Here is a 19,552-nt window from a genome sequence, read left to right as displayed (position 1 = left end):
TCCCCAGTTGATTTGTGTGGAAGAAAAACTCTTCGGGTCCAATTCTGTGGCTGGTTCAGATAACGTTTGACCACTATTCAGTGGGAAAAGGAGTTCACAGCGTTGCCATAAAACGGGGCTAGTCAGAGTTTTATACAGAGTTTAGAGAGAACTAAAGAGAAAGGTGTGATGAGTGGATTTGCATTTAGCACTGTCGCCTCACAGCAAGAGGGTCTAGGGTTCGATTCCCGGGTCGGGCCCGGGTTCCTTCTGTGTGGAGTTTGCATGTTCTCCCCGTGTAAGCGTGGGTTCTCTCCGGGTTCTCTGGCTTCCTCCCACAGGCCAAAGACATGCAGGATGGGGATAGGTTCATTGATGACTCTAAATGTCCCGTAGGTGTGAATGTGAGCATGAATGGTTGTTTGTCTCTACATGTCGGCCCTGTCATAGACTGGTGACCTGGCCAGGGTGTACCCTGCCTTCACCCAATGACAGCTGGGATCGGCTCCAGCACCCCGCGACCCTGAATACAGGATAAGCGGTAGACGATGGATGGATGGATGGATGTTGGGGACAATCTAAAACCATCTGTGTTCTAATAAATCCACTGGCTTTTTGTTCTTTTGTTTATTGGGATGGCTCCATCTAGTGGATGATGATGGATAGGAACAGTAAATATTGTCTGGTGGCACTACACAAATATATCCACTTTGAATGGATAGGAGACGGAAGGATGATTTAAAGTGTTGCTTATAAGGTGCGTTCAATGGAATATCCAATTCAATGTAGTCAATATAAATGTAGCCTAATTGCCATATTCAACATCCGTTCCTTCCTGCAGCAGTCGGACTACAATCAGCACTGCTCTTCCTGATGCACACACACACACACACACACACACACACACACACACACACACTGCTATTACATATGCACACTGCTGTAGTCCATTATTTTAGTATGTTTGTATTGTATTTTGCACTGCTCTCTGTCATTTGCACTCTTTGCTGCTGTAACCCTGCAGCGTGGGACCAATGAAGGATTCTCTTATCTTATATTGGTGCAGAGAAAGGACACAGAGTTTATTTAATAGGACATGAATAAGACAGCTTTTTTGCCTGGTATGTCTCCCCATTTATCAGGATTGAATATTGTTTCTTTTTGTATGAAATTCTGTCAAAAACTGCTCAACACAACTAAACCTGTTCAAATTAGTTAATATATTTATGACAAAAACAGAAAAACCAAAACATATTCAAAGTTTTGTTTTTTTTGTAAAATCAAAACAGCATTTATTTATTTATTATACAATCGTATACAAAATAGGCTTGAACACCTCAGAAGTGTCATATGTTTGTTCACACGGATTTGCATCAAACAAGCCTGCCTTGAGTTCTCAGTCTCAACTGAACTGCAGCTGTAACACAATGTCACTCTGACTCAGTTGAACGCAAGAGGAAACGCTAAAGTGCTTAGACATTCAGAGGTAAGGTTCACAAGGAAGTCATGTGGTACGAACTTTTTTTTCATCCAATGACCAAGCAGAGTGTCAAATAAAAATTAGGATTGTTGGTGGTTTTTATTCAGCTAGCAGCTGTTGGTAGAAGCAGACAAAAATATTTATTTTACAAAAAAAGGCACGGAGGACGAACTGAACACAGTCCGATTCAGAATCGGTAGCCTTTAGTGTGTTGGTGTGAGGAAAAGCAGCAGAGTCTGTGTGTCTGTACAACTCGCCACCTCCTGACAGACCAGGCGAGTGTAGAGACCGAAGCGCCGAGTGGTTTACTGCTCCTTCTTGTCATCCTGTTTCAGCGTGTGTTTGTTGTACTGGTTGTCGGTCTTCAGCAGCTTGTCCCACCAGGTGAAGGTGGAGGCGTAGTTCCCCACGAAGTTCATGTGGTGGAAGTCGTGGAAGCGGGTGCCGGCGTAGAAGGGGATCAGGTGAAGTGGGTTCAGAGGGATGTCGTAACCACTGAGAGGGAGCGACAATAAGAGGATTTTGTTTTAATGGTGATAATGTGCCGATTTAAAAAAAAAAAAAAAACGCAAGAAAAACTCTAATTTGTGTATATTTATTAATATTTGTTCTGCTATTTGTTGATTTATATAAATCTGTGATTCAATTATTACATTATTTTATTTAAATGACAGAAATTACTTTCATTACTCATTTGTAATTTAGAATCAGTGGGTTATTTAACATAAAATAAGAATTTATGAAATATTATTTTTTCAGATAATTTTAAAAGGCAAGTTGCAGAGCCTTTTACGAAAATATATAAAACCAGAAAATGCATTGACCAGAGTGAAACTAACTCAAATTATTTACAATTAAATTTGCTAGTTTTATTTATTTTAATTTGATTTAAAATATCATTTTAGCAAAAAAAAAAGTGAGGCTAAGGGTGTAAAAAAAAAGAAAGGTGTGACAAATCAAACAAAGTAAGTAAAAAGGCAGGAATAAAACAATGTGTTCTAAAAGACAGGGTGAATTTGTTCCATTGTTTACGCTACTACACTGCGAGCCTCGTGTGATGTGTCTACTGAGTCCATGTCAGTCTTCAGTGACGTATGTATGTAATCCAGAAATAATAGCAACATATTAATGTTTTATAACATTAAGTACCACAAGACAAAGGAGTTCTATGTGACCTGTATCATCTTGTGTTCTCTGTGGCCCTCTAGTGGCCGACCTCATGTATTACTAACAGAGTTACACATGCAGTTTCTCATGTAATCGGTCATCGGTGATGTAATGGCTGTTCCTGTTCTCCAATACTCTTCAAAAAAATATCTCTTTAGAGTCACAGCAATACCGTAACAAACAACAAAATGACATAGAAAACGCGTCCTACCTGTGGACATCGATGGTCTCCAGCAGGCGGAAGGACACCCAGGCCCACAGGAAGAACACGTGGTTACAGAAGATCATGATGCCGATGAAGAAACCGGCTCCCAGGATGAGAGTCTCGGCAGGATGGGCGTATTCAGCCTGCATGCCGAAGGGAGCCTGAGGGACAGCAGAGACACTGATGAAGACGACTGTGTGTGTGTGTGTGTGTGTGTGTGTGTGTGTGTGTGTGTGTGTGTGTGTGTGTGTGTGTGTGTGTGTGTGTGTGTGTGTGTGTGGACTCGTTAATCAGTAACTCCTCAGTAAAGAGATTAACTGGAGCGTCCCTGTGGTTTATTGATCTCGTGGCTTGTGTGTTTTACTCACGGTGAACTCGTGGTGGACTTTGTGGATGTACTTGTAGATCCTGCGGTGATGCAGCAGGCGGTGGAGGAAGTAGTGCCAGGTGTCTTCCACGACGGCACAGCCGAAGCACTGAGTCAGGACGTACGGCCTGGAGGAGAAGGAAAAGCACGCCTCGTTATCTCAAGCAGCCGATTAGACTGCAGGTTCCCACTGGAGATGCTGATACCGGGATCAGATATCAGTCCGATAATGACTCAAATGGCTGGATCAGGTATCAGTGACGACAGGCCAATCTGGTAAACCATCGTTTCAATAAATAAAAAATCAGTAAATTTGTATCTATGTATTTATTTGTTATATATTTTTTTACAAGCCTACATTACTAATTAAACACTGGTAGCGTATCAGTACTTGGTATCGGCTGATACCTAAAGCCCAGGTAATAATAATCATCATCATTATTAGTAGTAGTTGTATTTGCCTGATATCTTTATTTCAAAATTAATGAAAAAAAAACTGTTCATCATCTTGTTTTACACGTGTGATGAGTTTTTCTAACAGTAAAACAGTGAATTGCTTCAAATCTCCATTTGATTTTATATGTGATTTTATCCCCATTTTTCCGTATTCAAATACATTTACACATGGATATCTTTATCTAAACAAAAAGGTAAACTCTATCAAGTCTAATGACCATAACAAATATGTCCATGCTAATAAAACATTAATAATATTGCTGAGTCTATGTTGCATTTTCACACCCTTTTTTTTAACATTTACAAATGGGGGCGTGTGGAGCAGCTGTAGTGCTCTTCTCTTTATCCCAGCTCGGTGCTTTGAATGCGACGTGTTCGGTCTGCTGTCGTACGTCTACTCACCAGCGTGGCATGGAGTCCCAGTCATACGGGATGTTGAAGAATTCAGTGAAGTAGTAAGTCCCACAGATCAACGGCAGCTGGATGCAGAAGTGATTGAACAGCAGCATCTTGAAACATCTCCACTGTTTCTCCCAGGTCTCTGGCTTGTCCTGCACACACACACACACACACACAGCTCTGTTAGCAGGGGCGTCATCGTACATTCTGAATATAAAATCTTAGCAGCCAAACAAACCTGTTGGATCTTGTACTTCTGCATGAAGGGCATGAACTGGAAGAGGAAACCGGGCAGGCAGAAGAAGAAGTAGATGAACTCGTGGACGATGAGCGACCCCCAGGTGGCGATCTGGAACTTGGTGTAGTTGTCCAGCATGTAGTCCCAGGCGTGTTTCAGGGAGGGCTGGAGGGGGTTCTCGGGCAACACCGCGTCTACGTACTCCGCCGCCAGGTAGGCAGAGCTCAAGATGTCTGCCGTGTCGTTCACCGCCATGATGGATGATGCAAGGTGAGGTCTGGAGAGAAGACTGAAGAACAGGGACACTAAATATTTCGTGTACTAGACAGGATCATACACTCAGGTATTCAGTTTCTAACATTCATTCAACAGTTATTACCACATGTCTATAGGTATTAATACTTCTAAAACACATTTTATGAATATAGTGATACCAAACACCACTTTTTAACCACACCAAACAGAATTCAGAGGCTTTGGAGTGCTGTACATATATAGGCTATGATTTTTTTTTACACATCCCAACTTGTTGATTTTTTTTATCAGATGATATGATAGTTTAATCTATAATTATGCATTATATGCTATAAATGGAAATGGTTTTATATGTAAAAATCAAATTGAATCTGCCATCTAGCTAGTAACTGTGAGTTTTCAAATTAAAAATAAATGTCACGTATAAACTCAAGGAAGAAGAAGAAATTATAAAATAAATAACATTATACTTCTACTCTATACTACCACTGCAGAACCTAAAGACATTACTTTAAAGCAAACACAATGATGGCACATATGACATAACACTGTTGCATAATACCAGGAGCATAAGGAAACAATAAACAACATTTAAATCAATACATGATGTACAGACGCATGCAGAGTCCCACTGCTAACAGACCGCATATGCAGCAACTTAAACACCTCAAACAAAGAGACAGACCTTCCAGTATCACTAACACTTGGTCGATTATGTGTGTTTCCGCTTACAAAACCGGCAGAACATATTGTTCTATCGATGCCGGAGCCCGTCTGCCTCTATTCCCTCAAATACATAAACAAAACATGCATTTCAAGCCATCGCTAATAAACAAATACATTAAAATACCTCATTGACCGCAAACGACGACGGTAAACTCACCTTTCCGCGGCACGTCCCGTCCGTCTACCTGCGAGCAGAGGCGGCCGGTTCCCGTGAAGTACAGTCGCAGAGAGCCCTCTGATTGGCCGAGAGGAGAGGAGACCGGCGTCGCCGGGCCGAGCCGCCTCGCCGATTGGTCCGCGGGATGGAGCGATGATAGTGAGACTGCGTGTGTCTAGAGCGACAGCCAATCAGCGGCGAGCTCGGCTTTTCATAACCTCTGCAGTGGCGAGTGAAGTGAGCGAGGAGAGAGATGGGGTGGTCCGGAGAACCGTGAGTCATCCGTGTGTTGTCCGGCTCAATTTACATGCAACTGTTTATGTCAATAAAGTCAGTTAAAGCACGTTTTTTTAAACCTTAAATACAAACAATAAGACTTTCTCTTCACAGCTGTTTTTTCCCTAAAACGTATTTAATAATATAAAGCTCATCCTTGTTGTATTTCAGTTCTTCTCATATTTAATGTTGACTAAACAGCTGAGTATCATATTTAACTTTTCAGTACTGGTATTAAAATCATAGCCGAGCACCAAAACAATATGTTTTCACTCCACAAAGTGGTGGAAGTTGCATTAAAATGACAGTAAATGTGCATTTATTTTCCACCACTGCATATATTGTTTGTTTTTTTTCACTTCAAAAAAATAAGTCAACGTTCTCAAATATTAAACATCGTCTAAACCATATCAAGAACAGTCAGGGTGACATGAAATTGAAATATGTTAGTCGCTGTATAATTATTAAAACACCACACACACACAGGGTGTTCCATTTCAACGTTTTACTGATTTGGCAAAGTTTTAAAAACAGATTATGTCATTTTCACAGCTTTAAATACAAGAAGCATATTTATTAATGATAATATAAAACAAGTAATGAAACATTTTCAAAGTCATTAGCCTACATGACATTCCTCAATACACTGACAAGAAAACAGCGATACCAGTTACTATTATAGCATTTTTTTTGTTTTGTTGTTGTTTTTTTTCAATATAGGAGGAGAGAGAGGGGAAGAAGAGAAAGAGAGACTGAAGAAACAGAAAATCAAGAGTAGGTTTGGTCACTTTCCAGAAAGAGAGAACAGATTAGTAAAGAGAGACAGAAATGAAAGAGACATATTCAAATTGGCACATTCATAGTACGTCAGGGTGTGCAGTAGTTAATAGGGTTGCTACACCAAAAGGAGGAGGAGGAGAAGGAGGAGGGTTGAAGGATAGGAGGTTAGACTTTGGGGGACCATGCAGCGAGTTCAGGCTGTCGTCGTCATCGGCGGCTACAACCACAACAAAGATGGCTGCCGGGTGACAGTAAAGCACTGATACATCCAGCTGGTTCTCATCTCAAACAGCTTCTCCCTCCGTCTGTCACGTCTTTTTGGCGACATGAACGACCTCCACCAGAAGAGAACTCTTCCAGTTAAAGTATTGTTTTTATTTCGAAGAAATGTACATTTTCTGCCTCTCACGTCGCCGTTCTCATGTCATGCTGAGGGGGGGGGGGATTCCATCATGGCTGACCTGGAGACAGTTCTCAAACGTATTCCCAGCACAGCTGCCGACTCCAGCTGTTTCTCCGTCCAGTAACAGTACTCGAGGCATGACGAAAGGGGGGAAGGAGATAGGGAGGGAGGGGGGGAGGGGAGCGGGTTTTCATTTTGACATTCAGGCACTCTTGAACAGCCACACTGCAACACTGTAAAAAGGTCAGAGGTCATGACGGAATGCGTTTCATGCGGCGTCGGACCAGGCGTCACCACACAGAGACTCAGATGCACACAAACACACATGCTCACATGTGCAAGCAAAAGAGCACCTTTAAATGCAAGCGTACACACACACACACACACACACACACACACACACACACTCACACACACACACACACACACACTCAGGATAAAAACAAAGGAGAAACCAAAGATTTCAGTCCCAAATGGTGCTTCTCTGCCTTCCTTTCTCAGTGGTTTCTCTCCGAGCTGGTTCACGTTAACATTCCTAACGTTAAAGTAACGTTGCAGTTCACGTAGCTTTGTTTCAGTAGCGTTTCAATGACTTCTTCAAGCTGGTTTGTCCCATCGCTTAGCAACAGTCCCGCCAGGAGATCCCCCCCCCCCTCCCCGATCCCGGTTTGTTACAGCTCCCCCTTTCAGGTAAGTGCAAAAAAATCTTCTTCTTCATCATCATCATCCTCCACAACAACAGCAGTCCTGTCATGTTCTTCATCTTCGCCAGTGCCTGTGCCAGTTCTGCCCAGCATTGAAGCATCGGCATCATAGACAGATCCAAGATTAGTATTCAGCAGGCGAATAAATCCTGCTTCGAATCGGCGGCAGGTGTCACGAGAGCAGTCATAAGGGCTTGTCGATCACGGTCACACCTGTGGTCAAAGACAACACAAAGGATGAGAGGCTGCGTCGCTATCGCCATGCGTGACATCATTTTCAGACCGAGCAAATGTTAATAAATATTTAATACAAATGGGAAGAAAAATGAAAGAAATTCAAAGGGAAAAAAAGTTTTTATGTCCACTATAGTAAATGTTGCTAATACTCTGAAAAGTAGGAGTAGTTCCATCACTTGTATTACAAATATTTTTTTAATTTAATTTAATTTTGTATTATTTTATAGTCGTTAAACTAGAATTACTGCCACATGGTTGTACGCCTCGCCGTCTGTCCAAAATACCATCACTTCATCACCGAATTTTATCTAATTTTATCTCATTAGACATTTGTGTGAAATTGTCATAATTAGCATATGAATTATTTAGTTCCACAACAAAAAAAGTGATGTGTGAGGTCACATTGACCTTGACCTTTGACCACCAAATTCTTATCAGTTATCCTTGAGTCCAAGTGGATGTGCCAAATTTGAAGAAATTCCCATCACATGTTCATTAGATCTATATGTTTAATAACAACAATAATGATTTTTTTTGCTTTTGCAATTCAGAAAAGAGATGCACGATGTTATCAAATGATTATGATATCTCTTTCTAATAATTTTCAACTATGGCCCGATTTTAAGTAACCCCTCTCTGCAGTCTGGATGCATGTTAATGTGTGAGTTAGACTACGTTTCCAGCATGCGTTCACGGTTCTCTACACACCTGCATAACTGCGTCCCGTGCTCATGCAGGCCGGCAGTAGCGTCCACTTGTCCGAGTTTGGATTGTAGAACTCCACGGAGGCTAAATTGCAGCTGCCGTCGTCTCCTCCCACCACGTAGAGCACGTTGTTCACAGCACAGACGCCTGAAAACACACACTGGGATGAAGACCAGCGAGCCTCTCACGTCCGAGGACGTCTGCTGGACGGACGGGCTGCATTACCTGCGTTGCGTCGACACATGTTCATGTCGGCTACCTGCCGCCAGCTGTTGGAGGCCGGGTCATAAACCTCGCAGCTCTTCCTCACCAGCGGTCCATCGTGACCCCCCACAGCGTACAGTAGACCTTTTAACACACCTACACCTGAGGAAGGCAGCGAGAACACCTGCTCACCATTTCTGTCTCATCGTGAATTTCCATCACTACAATCAATTATCTTGTCTTTTTTTCTTTAATTACATGTAGAGGATTTACAATATGAAAGCAAAACCACACACACTGACCTGCTCCACTGCGTCTCGTGCCCATCTCTGCGATGTAGCTCCACGCGTTGCCTTTAGGGTTGTAAGCTTCTACTGTACTCAGACATTGCCTTGTCGCGCCATCATAACCTCCGACTGCATACAGGATCCCTGGAGAACGAAGAGGTGGTGGACAAAATAGTAGAAACACATTGAAATCCATTTAAGTGCAGGAAATAAAAGGTTTGTCAAACTAAAAACAGTGATAGTATTTGATGCAATTTAGCCAAACTTTTTAAAGTATTTTATTTTTATTTTTTAAGTAAGCAAGTTTTTTTTTTTTACTTTTTAAGTATGCAAGTATTTTATTTGTATTTTTTAAGTATGCAAGTATTTTATTATTTAAGTATGCAAGTATTTTATTTTTTAAGTATGCAAGTATTTTATTTTTACTTTTTAAGTATGCAAGTATTTTATTTGTATTTTTTTAAGTATGCAAGTATTTTATTTGTATTTTTTTAAGTATGCAAGTATTTATTATTTAAGTATGCAAGTATTTCATTTTTTAAGGATGCAAGTATTTTATTTTTACTTTTTAAGTATGCAAGTATTTTATTTGTATTTTTTAAGTATGCAAGTATTTTATTATTTAAGTATGCAAGTATTTCATTTTTTAAGGATGCAAGTATTTTATTTTTACTTTTTAAGTATGCAAGTATTTTATTTGTATTTTTTAAGTATGCAAGTATTTTATTATTTAAGTATGCAAGTATTTTATTTTTTAAGGATGCAAGTATTTTATTTTTTAAGGATGCAAGTATTTTATTTTTACTTTTTAAGTATGCAAGTATTTTATTTGTAATTTTTTAAGTATGCAAGTATTTTATATTTACTTTTTAAGTATTTGATTTTGTAACTTTTACTTTGTGGGTTATATACTTATTCCTCTTCATCTCTTCCATCTCCCTTTCCCCTTTCCTTCTTCCTGTGAAGAAACTTCTGATTTGAAATAAAACTATAGAAATAAAGTATGCGTGCTTGATTAAGTATCCTTCATTCGATGATGATTCTTCATTGATATAATCTACTTGTTTATAAGTTAAAACAGTGCTATAATGCATTATTATATCAAACTTCAAGCCAACTGCTTGTCTCTGCAAACTTTGAAGATAAAAACAAAGTTATGTGCTTTGCATAAAATGTATTTATTGCAGGACTATTGAACGGTTAATCAAGTGCTTCTGTTGCTTTGCTCTAGTCCTATATACTGACGGTCAAACTGAAGTGGGAGTTGTATTCACCATTGACAACACCCACTCCTACGCTGCTTCGCCGGGTACTCATGGGTAACACATGGAACCACTCGTCTGTCTTCGCATTGTATGCCTCGATTGTTGACAGACCTGCAAACACACGCACACACACACACACACACACACACACACACACACACACACACACACACACACACACACACACACACACACACACACACACACACACACACACACACACACACACACACACACACACACACACACACACACACACTGTAGTGATTCAGCCTTCACTGAGCAGTTGAAAGTATTTTAAAGTCCCAGCCACACAGCGGTACCTGTGCTGCCGTCGAAGCCCCCCACCGCGTACAGGAGCCCGTTGAGCACGGCGGACCCGAGCGTTGACCGACGGTCCTGCATGCTGCTCACGCTCGTCCAGCGGTCCATCATCGGGTCGTAACAGTCGACCGTTCGGACGCGCAAAGAACCGTTGAAACCACCGACTGCATACACACACCCGCCCACGTATACCACACCTAACAGGCAGAAACACAGGAAATACACAGGTAATAGACTGCAAATCAAGTTGGGGGGTAGGGCTGCACTATTAATCTTTTTTTTTTTTTTTTTTTTTATCAAAATCACAATATGGCTCGCTGCAAATTAAAAAAAATATATACAATTTTGAATTAAATATTTTTTGTGCTGCAATGCAAAATCACACCACAACCATTATAATATCTTTTTCAATGAAATGACAATAAAGATGTAAAAATGATTATTATTATTTTCACTGATATCACAAATTATATCCCAATTGCAAAAGGTTGCTGCAGAATTTAGCAGCAACGAGTTAGCAACTTTTGCACTTTGATTCCCTCCTCACAAAGATTTTAACGTTCAGCACTATAATTCTTCTGAATAAAAAAGGTTTTACACACCTTAAAAAAAAGGTGGCTAAATGAGACTACAAAACTTGATTTAATAACTTCATTACAAGTTGATGAGCCACCTGAATGCAACATTAGTTTGGTGACTTAGGTGGCGTTCAGGTGTTCTGATGGAGCTGTAAATGGCCTCAGCTGTGATGCAGGTTGCTGTTGGAGTTACGGAGGGTCACCCACCTGCTCTGCACCTCCGGGTCGGGAGTTCAGCCACCTGGTACCATCGCTGCTCCTCAAAGTCGAAACATTCAACGCTGCGGATGGCCTTGGGAGCCTGGCCTCCGACCACAACCATCACCTACACAGAACCCAACCAGAAACATGACATTGAACGTCAACTATCGTTGTTTTCTGATGAACCAACGGGAGCAGAGGTCGTGTGAGTACCTTCGGACAGCAGGCCGGAGTCCTCATGCGTGTGCGTGCGGTTTTCATCAGAGCTCTCTGGTCAGCTGGCAGCAGGTGGTACTTCATGGCCTCGATCAGGTAGTCTTTACACGCGCTGCTATTCTTAATCAGAGACTCCTCCTCCACCCGCTAACCCAAGCAAGCAGAGAGAGAAGAGCGAGTCAGCCAAGCGGACTTACAGAGTGCTGCAGCGTGTTGTCACACAGCAGCCGAGACACGGACGTCACTGTATGACTAAAACGGAAATCCATCATATTCAACCAAAATCAAGACCAGACCCGAGTCTACTGAAAAATCACAAAATATTTGTATTTTTTGTTTTTTTCTATATAGATCAAGTTTGCGTTCTTTATATTTGATCTGCATGTTGATGACACTAATAGATTAAATGTTCTATTTAGTTTAATAACCTCCAGTGATGCATTGATCACAGAGATGAATGTTAGATAATCAAACATCAGTAATATCAGCTGTCCAGAAAAGACATATTTACATTCTTTTCCTAAGACAGAGAATGTTACAGCAATAAGCAAAACAACAAACCTGAGCTCAATCAACTAGAATAATGCAGTACGACGACAAAGTGTCCCGGTCCCAGATCTGATTGTCATGGGAATTTGCTTGATTGTGTTTTACAAGACACGACCTGACGTTGTTTTCTCCACCTCAACCGTGTTTTAACAGCAGAAACCAAACTAGTAGAACAACTTGATACGTAGCAACATGTTGCCTGGCCTTAGAACACTATAGGCTGTTGCTCTGGCGTTAGCTTAACTGTGGTTTAAACTGAACCTGTGGTTTAGTCTGAGCCTGATTAACTCTAATAGAGGTCTGAAGTTGAACTTAAATCTGCTTCAGACCCGCTTGAAATGCAATTAAAAGTAATAAACTTCGATATATGGATGGATTCATACAGCTATAATTGTATTACTTTCTCAAATTTCATATATTTTAACCACGTACGTTCTTTTGAAGGCAGCAAGTGTCAAACTTCTACAATTAAAGGCGTCACTACGTCCAAAAGACACGATTTGATGCCAGAAGCAGTATTACTGATTAGAGATAACCACCAGATGTTCCAGATGTTCCTGCAGCGAGGACAGTGGTCAGTTTGCCAGAAGAAAAAAAAAGAATAACCTGACATAGATGACTACTACAGATACATTTTCCTATGAATCCATTTTCCAGTCAGGTACTCGTACCTGCACCAGGTATTCTCTGGAGAGAAGCGGCAGGCGGACATGCTCCATCAGGTGGGCCAAGTGTTCCTGACGGACGTCTTTATCGTGGTTGACCCAAGCGATCACCGCCTCAAACACCTACGCAGACAAGTACACAGAGACACTTTGAGCACATCAGCCGTCTGGTCCCGGTGTCCCCGGTGTCCCCGGTGTCCCCAGTGTCCCCGGTGTCCCCGGTGTCCCCGGTGTCCCCGGTGCATACCTTCTCCTCTGTGGGGATCGTGAGCTTGTCGCTGGCGATCAGGCTGGACACCTGCTCCATGCCCAAATTGAGGAACTCTTCACTCCCAACCACCTCCGTGAAATGTTGCTCTGTCAGCAAAAGCATTAATTATTTTTTTATTTTTTTATTTTTTAAAAAAAGCACTAGAACTGCAGATGAACACACATTTTCTCCCACTGTCATTAATTAAACCTGCTCTCATTCCGTCTCATCCTCTGTCCCACATCCTCCACACAAAACCCGTTTACACACACACACACACACACACACACACACACACACACACACACAATAATAGAGATCTGCATGCACAAACCTGCGTAGGTGTTGGCCTGCGTGAGGAGCTGAGAGCAGGCGTGGAGGTCGGCGAAGGCTCGTATCCCCAGACAGTTGGACGGATGAAGCTGAGAGCTCAGGAACTCGCAACACGCCTTTTTCACCTCGTTCAGCTGGAGCAGGCCGGCGGCGGGCAGCAACGCCTGGCAAACACACAGAATATCCTTTACATGAAGGTGTGGTTTACGGTACAATTCCAAGAAATAAGAACTCCTTTAAATTTAGTTTGAACTTTTACACTTTTCAAAGAGAATGAATTCCCCCCCTTGGCAATTAAAACAGTTAAAAACATGATCAAGTGAAACAAAAAGATGCTTTTAAATCTACAGTTTGCTGATCTCGGCAGTAATTCTGATGTCATAAAAAACAGATTCCTATTTTAAGGTCAAACTAGTAAACTAGAACACCTCTGAAGACAAAGATTACTAAACCGTGTGTTCACCTGCACGTTGTCCTCCGTGACCTGTATCTCTGCCGTGTAGATGTAGTCCACCAGCAGGCCCAGAGTCCAACCGTCCATCTCCTTTATCCTCACTCGCTTCGCCCGGCTCTCTGCCATCTCACCTGTGGGTTAAAAGGCATCCATCATGTCACCAACATGCACAGGTGAAACGAAGATCCCGCAGGATGTCCGGCAGCGTGGACGGAGGCGAGTCCTCACCTGTGAACATAGCGTGGAAGTAGGGGCTCCCGGCAGCCAGAACCACCCTGTGAGCAGCGATCTCTACGTCCTCCGCCACTATGGTCACGTCACACAACAAGCTCTGGCTGCAATCGAGAGATTTGAAAGTTTGAAAAGTTGGCACAGAGAGGACGACGACGAACTGAAGAGAGAGAGAGAGAGAGAGAGAGAGAGAGAGCATCACCTGCGCAGCTCATTCATGACTTTGAAGGCCTTCCTCATGTGCCGAGGGTTGAGAGTGACAGGACCTTGCCTCTCCACGCCGTCTTCTTTGTCCAGAGCATGTGGACAAAGTCTGGTGCACCTGAGGAGGACAGCACAGACACACAACATATATGTATACAGGAGTGAGTGATAATAATACACAACGAGGTGTCCTGATGGATGAATAGCTGTTATTCTGAAAGACATCTTAAAGGCATATTATCTTTCATGTATGATGTCGAAGTAACAACAAGAAAAATGAGATGCTGTGTTCAAATCGTCATCTCTTTCTCAATAGCAAAAGTTGGCTGAACTGCATGGAGGGAGTGGCAATTAGCACATGCGGTTGTTATAAGTGCCTTCAGGTTAATAACCTTACAAACTTATTTTAAAGTGTTGATTCACCCGAATCACCCAAATAGTGTGGGATTTATTTATTTTAATATATTTATTTCTGAGATTTCTGCCTCCGTTCGGATGCAATACAGGTGATTTTTTAATTGTCTTTCTGCAGTGCCCACAGTATTACATTCACAACCACAAGGGAGGTGTAATAATGAGATGATGTATTGGACCAATAAGAAACTGAAGTATGTGACGTAAACACTTCATTGTATAACAGCTTCATTGGAATGAATTACAACACGTCTGAAACTTGTTTGCATCGCAGCAGGTTGAATGTTAATCAGCAGAACTAGAGGCTACAAAGAGGTAAATCTCAAAGTGCAGCGGTAAAATAAAGCATTTCATTGTATTCACTTTAATGTTTTTATGGGAAGATGACATAAAAAAATCATTGCAATAAACACCAAACATGAACACACTGCTTGAAGCAAACGAAACGGAGGCCAAAGGTCAACGGGACAGGATTGATTAGTATGTCGATGTGGCAAATGTGTCAAAGGATGGTATGCAACGGGGATTAAGTTACTTCACACTTATTCCATTTGCTTCCTGAAGTTTCCAGCCATTTTGGATTTGTTTTCAGAGGTTTCGACGTCTGCCTCCACCAGAACACAATGCTTTCCTGCCACAGACACGGTCCCCGTAAAACCTGTTGACAGCATGTCATGTCAACCTGTTCTCGTTCCCAGGGTATCGAACACAGATGCTCCGCCACGCCCCTCGCCGTCTGATACCGGCCGACACAGTCTCACGGCTATCCCAGAAGTGAAACCATGGTGTTTCGTTCAGCTCGGCATGACTTTCAAACTAATGTATTACAATTGGAAGCAAAAACAAACAATAAAACGACCCTGATTGACTTTCTGTTAACATTTGGTTTCATGCTGAGCGACACGAAGAAAAAAATTGACAATTTGCGTCCCTGCATATGAAACCAATAGACTGGGGGTGTAGAAACAGCGGGTTTTCAACTACAACCTCAACCCTTCTGCATCGTTATTAGCACTTAGACAGTGTGATGACGTATTATAAAGACTGAAAAAGGGGTGTGTGTGTCAAAGAAAATCAGGCCTCCCAATCAGCAGACGTGTGTTTTAGACTGGTGAGGAGTTATTGCAGTTAGTGATGCGTTTTCTGCACTAAGAAAGTGACGCCCAGGGCTCTGACAAAGCGTCATGTGACCAGTCGCAATGAGAATGTGGCGTTTATGTGGAGTATTCGAGGGTAGTTAAGCTACTGGTTGAAAGCTGAATCGGCAGATCTCTAAAAGCGGACAGTATTATGGCAGGACTATGGTATCAGAATCAGTGTTATATAGGACTACCTAATGAACCGGGCCCTGGTGAGACCCCACCACCTACATGACACCCTCTGAGCAGGATTCATGCACCCATTCGCTTCCAAGTTACCCCTAAAGACCAAACCCAACAAGTGCTCGTATCCTTGAACAATCCCATCTGTCCCCAGCGTTTATGTGAACCAGTTGGTTTGATTGAAACCGACACTTAAGTTCAGAATAGGCCCCCATGTGAGCTCAATATGGATTTGAAAATGAATACCTTTTGACTTTTTGGGGCCACAACAGTAGCTGATAATGCTGAGCTGGTAATTGTTGCTTTTTTTTTGTACTTTAATTCCCTTTAAAAAAAAATTGGAACCAGCCAGGGGGTTGGGGGGGTTTAGCTCAGGAGGTAGAGCGGGTTGGCTGGCAACCGCAAGATTGCCGGTTCGATGCCCGGCTCCTCCTAGCTGAATGCCTGTGTGAATGGGTGAATGTCAGTCATAACTGTAAAGCGCTTAAATGAGGCCATTTACCATTTACCCATGAGTAATACACAATGTAATATTCAGCTCTGACTGGAAAACCTATTCAGATCCTTTTATTGAAGAACAAATCTGTCATTCAAAATTGTACTTGAAGGAATATTATGAGTCAAATGTAGCATTTTTAAGCGTCAAAGTACGCATTCTGTTTATTACTATTATTATTATTAAATTGCCAGCACTGTTGCATCAAAGTAGCGTTTCCTGTTGTCAAGCAAGTTTTGTCCAGTGGTTCCCAAACCAAGGGTGATTCTCCTCTAAAGGGTCACTCAATAAATCAGATGGGGGGGGTGAGATGATTGATGGGAGAGGAAGTTAAAAATAAAAAAAAACTTTGGATTTAGCAGTATTCTGTGAAGACAAAACGACTGGAAGCTACAGCTGGTGATACTTGTATTGTATTGTATGAGTTATTCTGTGTTTTTTTTACTGTCACAGAAATGCAGTGGAGTTGAAAAAGAAGAGAAACCTCGAGATTGTAAATGTACTTTCATGGCCTCTCCCTTTCATAATGACACACACACACACACACACACACACACACACACACACACACACACACATATGATCCATCATGCTGCTCGTGGGGGAAAAGATCACGTGGCCCCTTGTTTTCTGTCACAATCACACCCACACACACACATGGCCGCATACTTAACGCACATTCCCTCTGACATAAACAACAACAAAAAACAACACACAACGTACAACACACAACCCCCCCTCCATCCCTCCCTCCCCGGCCGCCGACAGGCTCCGTGTCCGTCCCCGGGTGTCAGTGACCGGTCCTCCCCGGTGAGCGAGCAGCCAACACCGGCTGGCCGCTGTCGCTGTCAATGCGGCACCATCAGTCAAGCCGCCACTGGGAAACGTCAACACACACACACACACATTCACACACACACTGTTTTTGTTGCACTTACAGCGGATGACTGTCCATGATTCCGGTGTTCTTCAGAGGCTGAAAACTTGGCCCAGCGGCGTGCACCATTCCATAGCCACAACGTCGTCTTTGAAGGGGTCTAAATCCAAGCGTGGATCGCGGCGATCGGCTGTCCGGAGGCGGCGAGGCGGGCTGACGGCAGCCCCATTAAATCAGCCCGTTTCATAGAGACACACACACTCACACACACACACACACACACACACAGCCCGACTGCGGTGACACTCAGTAACAAAACACGTTGCGATTCAACCCGGCTGTTGCGCCCCGCAGGACTGCCTCTTCTGTCGGCCCCCTAAAAAAGACACACACACTCCCAGTGAGGGAGCCGAGCAGCAGCGTCTAGCGGGGGTTTATTTGATCCGTCCTCTCCCGCTCCCCTCCTGGGTGTATACGGGTGCGAGAGGCGGACAGACGAGGCTACCTGTTATTTTCCAATCGCTGATTAAAACGCACAAACAAGGACGTGTCGGCAAAGACTGTCCTCAGATCAGCCAAGGCGTCCCGCAAGAAAGCACTGTCTCCCTCTAGCTGTGGAAGACCGACCGGGGAGGGAGGAGGCTCATCATAATAAACTAAAATTATTAATAAAGAAACAAGTCACATATCTGTACAACAACAAAAATAAAACATATTAAAATACATGCTGAGAATAAAGCCCAATCTATAACTTTAATTTGTATTAAATATACACTGGCCAATTAAATAGATAACATATTGTACATTAATAGATCATTAAATGTTTTATTATGTACAGTACATTTCATGTTAATTCACACAGGTCTGCATGTGTAATAATGTAGAATCCATGAATAATTCAACTTTCTATCGTCATTTTTTGATTTAGTGAGTCAATTTTCCTCCACATGATTTCATAATTTTTAATTTATATCATAATCTTCATTATTAAAAATGTAGAATCCCATCATTCTCATACGTTTGATTCAGTGAGTGTAACTTTTTACTTGCTACTTGCTTGAGTTTTTACTTTTTATTTCACAATGTTGACTTGCTTCCTTGTAGTTTTTGATTTTTGTATCTCATAACCCTCGTGACGTCTGGAAGAAGGCTTGTTAGACTTCATAGCTTGCAATCTTTTGACTTGGTAACCTTATATATCTCACAATTTCTTCAGTATCTGACTGACTGTATTATGACTTTACATCTAATAAGTTTGACTCAGTAACTGAATATTATCTTAGAAATGTGCCTAACTGGACATTTTTGATTTTCTATCTCTTAACTAATGAATAATTATTAATATAATAATATAACATTCATCATTAATAAAATAATTTGAGTTTTTATAAGGCTTCCGTAAGATTCAACTAGACTTAAGGATGCATAACGCATTTTCCCAACTGCCGCTGATTCAGTTGAGTAGACATGATCTCAATGAGAGCGTGTACTGTATAAAGAGAAGAAAAGCCCATCTGGAGTTCTGCAAACGCAACAACATAACCATGGCTCCCCTGTTTAATGGTGTCAAGGCCACAGACCTCGTTTCTGCGAGAAGCTCTGTCCCTGCCGTCCATCTGTGGTGATTTGTGTCTGTACCGTCAGTGGAAAAGGCGACAGCTGTGAAGCTGCGGAGAACAAGTCTGTTGTGGTGCGAAGACGCTGAATGCATTAGAGAAAAACAGGCTCAGTCGGGGCTTAACTGGAGTCATGGTTTCATGCAGAAGGGACATAGAATGTTAAATCTGTCAGGGTTGTTGTTTTTATACCCAAAATGACAAAATATGTAGATGTTTTAAATGATGCATCGTAGTTGCATTGCTGTAAGCGATGCTGTTGCAGCTACCCACTCTCCTCAGGGCCAAGCTTTAGTGATGATAGGAGGACTCCACTCCACTACATTTAGGATTTCCATTCAGTTTGGGGACTTGTGAGAGATGAGACAAAAACAAAGAATGGTGGAAATTGAAGCAGCAGAAGCCGAGGTCTTGACTTCCTGTCCTGAGTAGGAGTAATGCTCCAAGAATGCTGGATCCCACAATTCCTATAAGTCCACAGCATCTCTTGCTGTCAGATGGCCTCTGCTTTGTAAATGCCCAAGAGGCTCCC

General features: G+C 42.1%; 2 protein-coding genes across 2 annotated transcripts; both read right to left on the bottom strand.

The window, feature by feature from the left end:
• Positions 1 to 1,240: 1,240 nt before the first annotated feature.
• msmo1 (methylsterol monooxygenase 1) lies at positions 1,241 to 5,449 on the bottom strand. The gene is made up of 6 exons (XM_084005957.1): positions 5,430 to 5,449; positions 4,292 to 4,580; positions 4,057 to 4,205; positions 3,200 to 3,326; positions 2,838 to 2,992; positions 1,241 to 1,954 (listed from the first exon to the last, which is right to left on the bottom strand). Exons 2-6 carry the CDS (start codon positions 4,544 to 4,546, stop codon positions 1,765 to 1,767), a joined length of 876 nt encoding a protein of 291 aa, XP_083862083.1. The 5' UTR covers positions 4,547 to 4,580; positions 5,430 to 5,449; the 3' UTR covers positions 1,241 to 1,764.
• A 746-nt stretch (positions 5,450 to 6,195) lies between these two features.
• Positions 6,196 to 17,898, bottom strand: klhl2 (kelch-like family member 2). The gene is made up of 15 exons (XM_084005813.1): positions 17,466 to 17,898; positions 14,294 to 14,413; positions 14,089 to 14,195; positions 13,870 to 13,991; positions 13,408 to 13,570; positions 13,071 to 13,180; positions 12,830 to 12,946; positions 11,607 to 11,756; positions 11,400 to 11,517; positions 10,614 to 10,811; positions 10,300 to 10,401; positions 9,041 to 9,169; positions 8,760 to 8,900; positions 8,538 to 8,681; positions 6,196 to 7,805 (listed from the first exon to the last, which is right to left on the bottom strand). Exons 1-15 carry the CDS (start codon positions 17,531 to 17,533, stop codon positions 7,777 to 7,779), a joined length of 1,818 nt encoding a protein of 605 aa, XP_083861939.1. The 5' UTR covers positions 17,534 to 17,898; the 3' UTR covers positions 6,196 to 7,776.
• Between the last annotated feature and the right edge of the window lie 1,654 nt (positions 17,899 to 19,552).

This window comes from Eutrigla gurnardus, assembly GCF_963514095.1.
Source record: "Eutrigla gurnardus genome assembly, chromosome: 3".
In the NCBI taxonomy this organism is placed as follows: domain Eukaryota; kingdom Metazoa; phylum Chordata; class Actinopteri; order Perciformes; family Triglidae; genus Eutrigla; species Eutrigla gurnardus.
The sequence above is the reverse complement of the archived record's forward strand: the minus strand, read 5'-3'. Positions and strand labels throughout refer to the sequence as shown.